We start from the raw sequence: 13,558 nt of genomic DNA, 5'->3' as shown, positions 1-13,558 counted from the left end.
TTATTAGCACTAGCAATGCTTTAACAGAGGCCCTGTTACAACTGGTAATGTTGCAGCAATGCCTGACGTCACAGTTAGGCGTTTCTTTCACCTTGAAACAACATTCGACATCACAATCTGAAAGATGTGATTGGGCCTACTGTTAGTGTTCTGTTGGCACTAACAAAGTGCAGCCGGTACAGATGGGTGCCTCTTAAACTTCATGAAAGGCCACCGAACACCTTACGATTGATATGCGACCCGCTTTTGGAATAAAACGTAGCAGAATTTGATATTGAGACATGGAATATCTTACTGTGTAATCAGTAATAAGAGATTCATCTGAGTGGTAGAAATCAATTCAAAATTTGTTTTCATCTTTTCACAATCAATTTCTTTTTACCTTGTGAGGTTTCGCCTACTCGTTTCTGTAAGCATCTTCAGAATAGTGCTGGCTCGCAGTAGATGGGTAGTATCGGCATCGCGGAAGTCCGTGAGAATGGGATGTACATAGTAGAAAATTGATATTGTCTAGCGTCTCTGTTCATGGAATGTACTTGGTCACGGACTGGTCAAAGACTTCCGCGCTGCGAATACTACCCAATCTCCGGTGAGTCAGCGCTCGTCTGAAGCAGCCTGTAGGAACGAGAAGGCGAAAGCTCCCAAGGTAAAAACCAAATTAGTTTGGCTACGATTTTAAACTAATTTGGCCTATACTACAAAATAAAGGCTTGCAATAATCCAAAATTATCATATTACCATTATTTCAGTTAATTTGAACCTCAAATAAAATAAACCTTTTCATTTACATTTTCAGGAAATGAGCAGAATGCGATTTGGTAGAAAAGCGGGTCGTGGACCAGTCGTAAGGTATGCTGTGGCCTTTAGATGGAACAGACACACCAAAGAACTGCCTCCCAACTGATCAGTGTGATGTTATTGAAAATAACATAATAAATATGATCGGTCTGGAATTGGTTCTGCCGGTGTGACTGCGGCGTCACTGCTCTCTCGCTGGCGTCTGCATGATCAAGACCTTCAGGTTACAGAAATATCAGGCATTTTGACTGTTCAGTGCTCCAGGACACTAATTGATAACATTACCCTGGCTTTGGTCAGACCACCTATCCCAGTACACAAGCAAAAAGGAAAATCCATAAAGAGAAAGGTATCAAAGATGAATAGGGAAGTTCTTCCAGCAGGACAGATACAAGAACAGAGTAAATGTATTGAAAATGCCTGCTGAATGACAAAGAACAGCTGGGAAGCCTGTCGAAAATTGGTGAACGGAACAGCAGTTCTGTTCCAAAGTTTCGAAGCTGACAAAAATCATTTGCTCAGAGTCTAGGACGAAACTGCTGATTTGATTCAACAATTTTCGACAAAGACTTCTTGGTTGCTCTGTCATGAAGGGCGTTTGCCAATACATTTTCTATGTTCTTGAATCCGTTCTCCTCATTGAGGACTTTCTGAATGCTCAAAGAGCCTCAGGGTATTGCCAGCTGCGGTAGGGGCCATGAGAGCAGTGTTTGATTGTAAAAATACAACAGGAACATCTCAATCGAGGAGCGGTAGGAATAGATTCCTTGCAACGTTTGTGCACTGTAACTAATGGCTGCCAGGCTAAATCAAAGGTAAGAATATCCAAGTCCTTGGGGAAATGCAAAGAGATAGATGTCACATCATAATGTGATGTGTGCTAATATAAAAGAACTGCTAATTATTATTGGTACAAATGTACTTGGGAACAATGTTTCAGATAACATCGAAAATTAAAAAGAGGAAAAGAAAACATGGCTAGAGTTGAATGCATTCTGCATTAGCAACCATAGTTTAAACATGAGCACATCAAGTTGGAAAAAGCAACGAAAAAATATCAGTTTTACAATGTTAAGGTTAAAATAGGAAACTAAAACTAACATGCAAAGGTGAAAAGGGATGAAAATATCACAGGCAAATTGAAAAAAATATGAGGTGATAAAGATGTAAAGCATAAAAATGTCGGTCAAAGGTTAAAATAAAACAATAATTGTTTTCAAGTGAAAGATCAATCTACCATTTTTTTAATAGCAAAATCCAATGGCATGAATAAAGTGAGAATCAAGAAAAATAAGCACAAATGACAGGGACTAATTTTGCTTTACAAATTTGAATAGCATTTTTGGTTATAAGAGAAAAGCTCTTAACCAAGTACAGTCCCATGTAAAAATATGCTATACAAAAGACTTTACGCATAGAAGTCTTTCAAAAATATGGAGCAAATTGTGATGCAATACCAGGAAAATTAATCCCTGAATGATGTACTGCACATTGAATTGCAGATGACTGTTTGAATTCCTACAAATTAGACCCAAGTAATCTTTTTTTAAAGGTGTCTGCTGGTGATTTTAGGAATTTGATTTAATACAGAAATATGTCAGAAATTCTAGGTCCCACTTGGTTGATAAGATCATTGAAAATTCTAGGAATCAATTAATTACGAATTCTTTGACTCTGTGAATATTCTTATGTATTTCTGAATTTATTCGGTCCCCAAGGGTTTCAAGAAACTGGAATGGTGCAGGGCACCGTTGGACCGGTCGGTTCGACTCAGCACTTCTAAGAGACAAAACCTAACCTTTCCCATGTCACTGTTTTAGTTTTCTCTATGCTTTGATTCAGGCCAAGAAGTTTCGCTATCAAGTTACTGAGAAGAAAGCAGGTTCAATTTACAAATACCATCACACAAGGTGGGGGTTTCACAAAGCTGTTCGTATAAAGATAAGAGCGACTTTAAGAACGACTGGTGATCCTTTCTTGTGGTAAATGATGTTCACCATTATATGTTGATGATTATTTAGCGCGTAAGAAAGGATCACCAGTCGTTCTTAACTTATGAACAGCTTTATGAAACACCCACCTGGTGGGAGTTTCATAAGGCTGTTCGGAAGTTACGAGTGACTTCATGAACTGCTGATCTTTTCTTACCACATTGACACTAATGAAACTCTGGTGTAGTGTGTGTATCATTTACCACATGAAATGATCACTCATCGTTCATAAGTCACTCACAACTTACAAACAGCTTTCTGAAACGCCCACCAGGGATTAAAACCCAGGTAAGATTAGTAAAGTCCAGAAATAAAGGAAATTTCAATGGAATAATGCTAAATTGAAGATTCATCATGAAGATGATAAGAGTTTATTAAACATACCTGTTCTATTTCTTCCGATCATCTCATCAAAATATTGTAAGTTACTTGATATCTGATTTTGATGAAAGTTACAGTGTAAACTTGTTTGATTTGTCTCTTTTTAATCAAATAAACGTTTGGTTGGAGTGGACTTGCCCTTCAACCAAAAAAATATGACTTTGCTGAGCTTGTACATGGTAACAATCACTGGCAGATAATATGATTGAACCTGCTATCTGTTAAAGATAAATTCCAGTTTTGGTAACGATCTCAAAATGACTTTTTACAGAATCTAATATAATGACCACCCAAGTGTCTGTTTGTATGAATAAAAAATATGTGCCAAAGGATTCTGGAAGAAATTGTGTTATTGCTGAGAAATAAGCAAAATAAGCGCGGATTCGGTCACTTCCGTCGGGTCTTTATTCCAGCAATAATAATACACTGTCCCACGTGTGCCTATCTGTGTTGGCGATCTTCAGTGTGAACATTTTTCAGCGTAGATTTTAAGATTTCACAAAGTTCAGTTCATGTAACTGTACCAGATCTAGATCCTCGATGATATACTGACAATTAAGCCTGGTTTTACAGACTTTCTGATGAAATCAGTGTTTACTGCAATTACTGGAATTTCTCTTTAATGGTTAATGCGATGTAAAAAACAAACTGCACTAAGGTTAGTCAAGATCTAACATGCACTATCCACTACCAACTAAAACTGGATGAAGAGTTAGAAAAAAAGATAGGGATACAGACAACTTGTGCAGAAATGACCAATTATCGAAGAAAGTAGATTTTGAGATTTTAAACTTCTTAGGAAAAACACAAATTTTGAAGCAAGTATAAAAAGAGAGGAAACTTTGGGAAGGGAGGTTTTTTCATACTTTGTTATAAAACATTAAAATTCTTCAGGGTTATTTTTTCCCATCAATATTTGTCTCTTTTTCATTGAAGTGTGTTTGTGTATACATATACATATTACCGGTATACTACAAAAGCCAGCAGTCCTGGGTACTTTGCACTCCAATCTGAAAACAATATTTTTCATTTCCAAATCTGATTGACTTCAAAATTTAGAAACAATGGCTGTGCCAAGAACTTTAAAATATGGGAAAATTTCGAATTTCTATCCTTACAAAAAGATAAAAAAAGAAATTTGGCAATAAAGGATACAAATAGAGAGTATGACATTCAATGAAAAAGGGAATCATGCCAGGAAGAAAAAAAATGTTGGTCGAGTCCCATCTAAAAGCACAAGTGTAATTGTATCCTGAAAGAAGATTAGTTTAAGTGGACAGAGACACAAGAAACTGGGAAACTGGGTTAAGGTCACGACCAGTACCAAGTTGACCAATTCTCTAAGAAAAAGAAAAGTAAGGAAAGAGCCAAGGGCGAATTTGAATACTTGTACAACATAATTGATACATGAATTGGAAAAAAAAAGCAAGCCAGACACAATCAATCAACCTCACCAGACATGGACTCTGCAGGTACTGCAGGTTCAGTGGTAGATTCTGTTGGTTCTGCAACTGCATCTGGGGCGTCATACATCGGTGCCTCCGGCTGCTGGCTCGGTACTGCCTGCGACTCTGAGGGTATCTGTGCGGTTTCAGAATGGGGTTCTGAGACATGGATCTCGGGGATGTGCATGGGTTCGGGTTGCTGTTCACCGGCAGGGGTAGGTATGTTATCAGTTGACTGCTGCAGGACCTCTACAGCTGCCTCTGACGATTGTTCTTGTGTAGCAGGTTCACTATAGGATTGTATTTCAGGAATGACTGGTTGAATGACCTGTGGCTCTGATGGCTCAACAGAATCAGGAATACAAGGAGCCTGGAACTCAGATTCAGGAGCAGTAAGTACCTGCTCCAATGCCCCACGGTTTTCAACAACACTGTCCTGAACTTCCATAGCAATTTCATCAACGTCCATAGAGGTAGCTTCAGGCTCAGCTTCTGGAATCAAAGATTCTGTAAGCTGCCCGAGGGTAGCAACTTGGGCCTCTGGATAAGAGTCTCTTTGTGAAGCAATATTAGGTATTTCAGATTGCATGGATTCGGGGGCATTTGGGACAATTTCAGATTCTTGGACTGTGGCTTCAGGAGCAGGTACCGCTTGCTCCTGTGGCATTGAGACTTGCGCTACTTCTTCAACTGGCTGAGACACCTCTGGTAACGACACCTGGGAATCAACCTCAGTAACGGCTTCTAACCTCTCCTCATCCGCCAGCACTGATTGCTCAACCGAAACAGGTTCTACTGGCTCAACAAGTGTCGATTCTACTGCAGCCTCTGGTGCAACATCGGGAACAACTTCTGGAGCAACACTGGGAACAACCTCTGGCACAACATCAGGAACATCTTCTGAAGCAACCTCTTGAACAACCTCTGGGACATCTTCTTGTATAGGCTCTGATTCCATGGCTGGTTCTACAGATTCTTCTACCTGCTCTGGTGCTGGTGATACTGCTTCCGAAGCTGGTTCTACAGGAAGCTCTACAGCCTTTTCTACTGGCTCTTCCATTTCTACTGGTGGTTCTGCGACTGCTTCCGGAGCTGTTTCATTTGGAGGTGTTGGTGGTGCCATTTCTACACTCTCTTCTTCCTGAGGAACTGCTTCTAGGATGGAAAAATTATGGGACAGGTGTATTGCACATTGAATATAATAATGAAGGTGTGATGAAGAGAGAAGAATGGAGAAAGTCAGAGAACCATATTTAGGTTCTGTTGCAATGAGTGAACAAGAATGCCATGTTTGAACCCTTTAGTATAGCGATAGGCCACTAAGTAAATCATTACATAAATTTACCCCAAAAAAGGAATTGTTGAACAATAAAAAAACCCTTCCCCAATGAAAATCACATCTTTACATCCAAGAAATACCGATCTATTTTCCAATTTCTAGGTGATTAGTTTTTATTTTAATAGTTGGAAACTATCAAGAAAATTAGTAATTTTCCCTTCTTTCTTGACTCAGAAAGATTTGATTTCACACTAGATCTACTACATGAAAGTCTACAAAGATCATGTTATCTTCAAGAATGAATCAGAGGGCATCAAGGGAAAAGCAAAAGTTCATTGACTTGCCTTCTCCACCTTGATCAAAGCTGATACAATTTTTTTTTTTAAGTCGAGAAAAGGAGTCCAAAAGCATACAAGCTTGATATTAATGCTTCAATTACTAATGATGCAGTCACATTTCCCCTAAGGCCGCCATACGGCGAGTCGAAAACAGGCATTTTATCTAATTTAATTCAAACCACCCCTGGTACAAAAAATGTTTAACAGCTATTTTCGACTCGCTGAACAGCGACTGCGGGGGAAATGTGACTGCATCATTAGTAATTGAAGCATTAATATTGAACTTGTATATGCTGTTGGGCCATTATTCTTGGATAATCCCTGGGCATAAATTGTATTCTTAACTCCGAAAGACGACATAGTCATTTGCTTCACCAGAATATGACATTCAGGTCCCATTTGTATAATGTACACATTGATAATGGTAGATCTTGTGTGCTATCAGCTCATATCAATCTTTCAAGGTCAAGAAATAAGGGTAGTATATTCCTTGTTCTCTTGATAGTTTCCAACTAAAAACACTTCAGAAAAAGATGGTCGCTTCATTGATATAATGTAGATGGGAAATGCAATTTTAAGCACCTTTAGATTTTTCATAGTCAAACAGTTGTCAAATTACGAAAATAATTTGCTTTTAACAGTTTTCTGAACAACGGTGAAATTTTTTAAAGTGTATTAAAATTAATTCATGATATAAACTAGGCCCTTATACAAACCTTTAAACCAACAAGGATCATGGAAAGATTATTGAGCAGGATTTTTCAATTTTCTTGCTCCAATTTAATATCGGTCCGTAATATATCATTTTGTTGCATTATGCACTAGGCGAGGCCATTTTGTTCTGCTTCTTTTTGCAACTACTGATAACGCCACTGGTGTTATAGCGCCATGTTGGGGCAAGGAGCTAAAGAATCATAGTTGTTGGCAGTATGCGCCAATAGAGAACGCAACGACATCGCAACATACTGTATACAGGACGATAAATTCAAGCAAGAAAATTGATAAGTTCTGCATGGCAATGTGATTTTCATAGTGCAAGGACACTTTTTGGAAAATTTAGTTCTTATTATGATTGATTTTTTTAAAGTCTTTAACACTGAATTTCATCGGTCCCCCAGTCTAAAATGGCACTGGTGACCAGCGGCCTCAGCCTGGTGCCGGTACAGGAGTATATAACAATTGTGCACTCATTGCAACAGCAGAAAATAGGCGAATAGAGAGTTCAAAAAGGCAACAAAACAAACAAAAAAGCAGAAAGTGTCATTTTGAAGGTTACACCAATAGCAACCCACGATGATAGACAGAATTTATGTATGTATACACTGTAATTTATGTAGTAGCTATACCGGCTGTTGGAGAAAACAATAGTGATTAATGAGGACGACTGCATAATAAATATTTTGCATGAGGAAAATGGGGATATAATATGAACAGATTTCAACTGTAACGGTGGACCATGATATGAAAAAGATATTGTGAGGAAATAACAGGATGACATTGAAAAATGAAACTTCTGTCTGGTTTCAGCTATGTATATATTTTAACCAAAGGATGATGGAGAAAAGATAGAGGGATAGCAGAGGGAGAGAAAGAGACAAAGGAAGAGAGACAGAGTGGGAGAGGAGAATATTTAAAAGAAAGGGGTGCAAGGAAGGGAAAGGACAGAGAAAGGGGGTAGAGAAGGGAAAGGAGGAGATGAAAGGGAAAGAGGTGAGAATTACAAAAGAAAAAAATTGCAAGTTAAACAGGAATGCGAATGAATGAACCCCCCCCCCAAAAAAAAAAAAAAAAATAGAAAAGAAAGAAAGAGTGTCAATTTCCAACAACAGATAAAGAAGGATTGAAAAGACCAAACAATATTATATAACAGAGGTGGAGAAGACAAAAGGACAGTAAGAGGGAAAAAGAAATACAATGTATGACTAGTTTAATAGGGAATGGAGAGTCATAGAGGAAAATGGGAGGATAGATAGAAGAAATACCTAGTATATGTTCATCCTCTGGAAGAGAAATTTCGCATCGAACAGGTAAATAAAATAAAAAATACTTTGATACTGTGGAAAAAAGAAAAAGTGGAAAATTTCATGGAAAGAACAGCTAATAGTAAATACTCATCCACCTCAATATTCTTTTTTTACCAAAATGAAGTTGATGGAGTTTATAGGTCCACAGCTGATTGTCCTTGTCTGGAAAATAATCTCAAGACTTCATCAAAATGAAAAGAAAAAAAGTAATTTCCATAAATACCATAGACTTATACAGCAAATACAGCAAATATTACATTAAATTGTATTGTAATCGTGATTTTGAACCTATAATATTTAGCTTTGAGTGCACATATTCATTTATTGTGTCTGTGGTTCAAACGCTATTCTATTTCAATTCAATCCTTAGCTTATAAAAAGAATGCATGAAAATGATATGCAGTGTTGAATATAATATCAGCTAACTCCCCAATTTATGGGCGCGTCGTGGTCTGGTGGTTCTGACTCTCGCCTTTCAACCAGAGGGCCGTAGGTTCGAATCCTAGCCATGGTGTGTTTTCCTTCAGCAAGAAATTTATCCACACTGTGCTGCACTCGATCCAGGTGAGGTGAATGGGTACCAGGCAGGATTCATTCCTTAAATGCACGAGCGCTGAAAGGCAGTTCGAGCTAAAGCCGGGTAATAATAATAACAATGCCCCTCAAAAAAGATTGTTTGTAGATAGATGGTGCTATGATGCAAATGCCTATTATTATCATTAATTTCTTTGGGAGGATCTAATAAAGGAGACTATTTTGGGGGCTACTTTACACAAACTACATGTACTCGCCTGGAACTGCTATATTAGATAAGCTCTAACAATGTAGTGAATGGGGATTTTCAAAGGCTCTTTTTTTTTCAGGGAACTTTTGAGCGTTTTAGGGCACAAAGTCACCCAAACACCTGTGTGATTTTTTTGGGCGTGTGTTAGTGAGATAATCCCTTTGCCTCTATGCAACTTACATCCAAGTAGATACTTCAAAACTACATAATAGAGGCATTCTTCAAAATAAAATTAATGTCCTTGTAGAGACAACAGGAGTTGTAGCAAGACAACCTCAATTCTTCGTCTAAAAATTACCTCTTGTTTATTGGAACCGAAGGGTATTATTGTTGGTATGCATGCTTCATACACTAATTAATTATAGTCAAGACATCACTAAGAAAGTTTTATGGCTCCAAATCATTGCTAAACGTAGATTGTTTAATTTCTGGCTAGATTTTCAATAATGTTGCAGCAACAACTTCACCTGGAAAAACAAAACAAGAATGAACAAAACCACTGGAGTTTCAATATAACTATTCAGCTATAGAGATGGACAGCACCTGCACTGGAGTTTGTGAGGGAAAGTAAAACAAAAAGTTATTAAAACAAAATCATACACAAATCAATTCAGAGAATTTGAATAAAAAATTAATGAAAATTTGGGTACGGAAAAAGAGAAAACTTTAATCATACCTTTCCTCTCTCCATCCCCCTGAGGTCCGACGACACCATCATCCATCTTCTCCTCTTCCTTCTGTTCTTTTGGAGCAGCCGTCTCCTCCGATGGAGCCTCCTCTTCCTCCTTCTCCTGTGCTGTTTCCTTCTCCTCGACCTCTTCAGGTTCCTCCGTCATCTCAGCATCATCCCCATCAGCTTCATCATCTTTGGATACCTTTTACAGTTCACAGATAAAATAAAATAATGATTGAGTAAATTATTACTCAGAACAAGCAAGTCTCATTCCAAATATTCCTCAGTGAGATTTATAGTTAATAATAGAATAGAATTTGTAATTGTAATCATACCCACAACTGATAATTTGATTATTCCAAATCATATCTTGTCTTGACCTAGAATTCAATCACATCGTGTTATTCGTGCATATGACAATCTGTTACAAAGTTACCTTTTTTTTGTATGTTTTGTCAAAACCAAATGGGCCTTGTCACATACATGTATATAGTGACTCCACTTCATCATGAATATCTAAGCTGTGCAGATAAGGTTCACTGGTTTGGTGTCACTGGGATTGGCAGGCTACAGCATTTAAAGGTCAAGTCCACCCCAGGAAAATGCTGACTTGAATAAATAGAGAAAAATCAAACTAGCATAGTGCTGAAAATTTCATCAAAATCGGATGTAAAATAAGAAAGAACTTTATGACATTTTAAAGTTTCGCTTATTTTTCACAAAACAGTGATATGCACAACTAGTTGAGTCAGTTGATGATGTCCATCACTCACTATTTCTTTTGTTTTTTATTGTTTGAATTATACAATATTTCATTTTTTATAGATTTGACAATAAGTACAGACTTGACTGAACCATATAGTGTTAAACAATGCTAATTCCATATGTTCAGGGAGGAATTAATCGTTTTTCACTTGACAATGAGGAGATAATAAGAATATTTCATATTTCATATAATAAAATACAAAAGAAATAGTGAGTGGATGACGTCATAGTCTCCTAATTTGCATACCAGCCAGGATGTGCATATAACTGTTTTGTGAAATTAAGCGAAACTTTGAAATGTCATAACTTTCTTATTTTACATCCAATTTTGATGAAATTTTCAGTGTTATGCTTGTTGGATTTTTCTCTTTTTATTCAAATCAACTTTTAGTTGTGGTGGACTTGTCCTTTAATAAAGGGGTGATCATTGAAATGGTTTAGTTCATAGTGGATTGCCATCACAGGGCTATTGAGCTTGGCTGATTTTTTTCACCGAGTTAAAACTGTTTTTTTTTTAAACTGCTTGCCTAACAAATCAATACAGGCCTTGTTGTAACCAATCAAGAACAAATGGGCCTAAAGAGAGCTGTAATAAAGGGCTCTACACTGTAATTGCACCCAAATTCCGGGAAAACTGCCATCTAAATCAGTGATATGTGATGATCGTCCTTTACAAAAATCATTTTTATGCTCTCATCTTGATGAGGTAGTGACACACTTGATTATCAAAATGAATAACCTAAAAAAAAATCTTTTGTCAAATATTAAAGAAAATCTTTGGTCCGCTTTGATGTGTGCAGACATAAGGGGCCTTCCTCGGTGGTTCCATGACCTTTGCTCCAGCGACAATTGCTCCGCTGGAAATTCCACACATTAACGGAATGACCAATTTCAACCCTGGATTTAACACTATACCCTATCCTAACGCTAACCCTAAACCTATTGACATAAAAACCCTATTGCAACCCTAACCCTATATCTTAGACAAAACAAAGCCTGTAGCAATTGTCGCCGGAGCAAATGTCGTGTCATCCCCTAAGTACCTTTGTTTCTGGCTCTTCCTCAGGTTGTTCTTCTGCTTTTCGCTTACGCCCCCTTCCTGTTGTCTTCTTCTCTGGTGCAGCGGCAGGTTGCGACCTGGGTCGACCTCTCGTCTTGCTGGGGCTCGTCTTTTTGGGAGGAGGAGGGGACGACCTTCGGCCGCGAGTCGGGACCTCTGACATGTCCACCTTGGGTTGGGTGGCTAGCCTGGCGCTACGACGACCAACCGGGGCCGCTGAGCGGTCTGTAGACTGGGATCTCCGTGGCATGGTAAATACTGAACTTTAATGTCCAATTTGGAATAAAACAAGATAAAATTATAAGTAGATAATAAAACCTCGAGTTGTGATAAGTTCAATCTTTATTCAGGGTTTATTTTCACTTACTGAACAAGAGGGGAGGGGAACAAAACGAAATTAAGAAAAGAAAAAAAAAGTAGAAAAAATTAACAATTTTTGTTAAAATCAGATACTTTGGGTCCACTGGCACATTTTGAATTTCAATTCAAGGATTCCACCCCCCCCCCCTTTTTTTTCTAATAATTCAAGGAGTTTTAAGGCCTGTGAAATGAAAGGCAAAATTTGTGGGAAGTGTTTCATGATACAATTTGTCAGACATTTTATCTGCCTGTTTCCATATTAACAGTGCTTCAAGGAAATCAAGGAATTACAATCAAGGAAAGTTGTCAGATCTGACTGGTCAGATGAAAAAAATGTTGAAGAAAATAGAAATGCTGTCCGGGTTTTTACTTATTCGATTTCCAGGACCCAAGATCCCAATTAAAAAATAAAAAAAAAACCCTGCTGAATGGTGAATAAGTTTAATTAATCTAAATTCAAATATGATATAAAGGGTCCGACTTTAATGACATTATCCTCCTAAACTTGTGAGTCTAACGTTAGTCTTTTCCTGCTGAATAATATTGGACGCTTGGAACAAAGGATTACAAAGATTAAAAGGGATTATTCATCATTATGAGATCAGTGAAAAAGTTTACAAGCATTAGATCTTATGCTAAAGTTTATGGACAATTTTTAAAATTAAAGTCAGAAAAATGAGCATGAGATTGCAAGTATTAACACTTTTTTTACTCAGCTAACATTAGACATGATGATGATGAAGTTTGTGCAATTTCATATCATAATCATACCATATCATATTCCCTATCATTTTATCATAATCATATCCCACCAAAATCTTATCCATTTATTGAACTCCTAACAGTTAGCACCTTATTATTGTTGTCTTTAATGTAGATCTAACTAAGATCAAACTAGTTTAGATAGAATAGAACTCAATGCTATGCTAGTTTTTCAAGACTACACTTGCCCAAGGCCAAGGCTAGTCTACTGTTTAGCAATGATTAGTCTTGGATTGGAATCCATCGAAATTAACATAAATTAATATCAACTCAAATCAACAATCCAAGCACATCATTTTACAAAATAAATAGCATAAATTAATGAACGTAAAATACAATACTCATTCATCCATGTAAACGGATCAGAAATACATCATACTTGAGAAATTGTGATACTCAAATTGATTTTTCGCAACTTAACGACTGTACAGAGTCTACACAATGAGCTGAACGCGCAAAATACATACATAAGACGTCTCATACATTCAACATGCACGCAGCTATATTGCTTTTGCGAACAATACATCTGCGACATCATGACCATACATGCACATTTAGCGTTATTGAACACAACATTGTGGTTTAAAATTCAATTCTAATAATTCTACATTATTGATGAGAGCTTACCTAAACCAGTAATAGACGGAAAAATTAAGAAGAACGGAAGAAATCGAGCCAAAAGCAGGCAGACTTCGCGCAGCTTCCCTGTCTCTCGCACACTTGCCTCGATTTGCAGGTGACCTTTGTGTTTTTTATTTGACCTCAAAGCCCGCGAATGGGGCGCCCTCAGCGAGAGATTTCAAATTATCAGAGAGACAAAATCATGATGCATATGGAAAGATTCCTTTGCCCCCTTTCTTTTTTCCTTTTTTTTTCTCGCTCGCTGCCATAGGCGGCG

The 13,558-nt window shown here is 37.5% G+C and overlaps 1 protein-coding gene across 1 annotated transcript; it reads right to left on the bottom strand.

Moving 5' to 3' along the window:
* Positions 1-3,132: 3,132 nt before the first annotated feature.
* LOC135155514 (proline-, glutamic acid- and leucine-rich protein 1-like) lies at positions 3,133-13,401 on the bottom strand. The gene is made up of 4 exons (XM_064104812.1): positions 13,288-13,401; positions 11,522-11,801; positions 9,717-9,915; positions 3,133-5,770 (listed from the first exon to the last, which is right to left on the bottom strand). The coding sequence occupies exons 2-4, from the start codon at positions 11,786-11,788 to the stop codon at positions 4,611-4,613; spliced, it is 1,626 nt and encodes a 541-aa protein (XP_063960882.1). The 5' UTR covers positions 11,789-11,801; positions 13,288-13,401; the 3' UTR covers positions 3,133-4,610.
* Positions 13,402-13,558: the final 157 nt, after the last annotated feature.

Source organism: Lytechinus pictus, chromosome 9 (assembly GCF_037042905.1).
Source record: "Lytechinus pictus isolate F3 Inbred chromosome 9, Lp3.0, whole genome shotgun sequence".
Taxonomy (NCBI): domain Eukaryota; kingdom Metazoa; phylum Echinodermata; class Echinoidea; order Temnopleuroida; family Toxopneustidae; genus Lytechinus; species Lytechinus pictus.
Note: the sequence above shows the minus strand (reverse complement) of the source record. Positions and strands in the feature narration are given on the sequence as shown.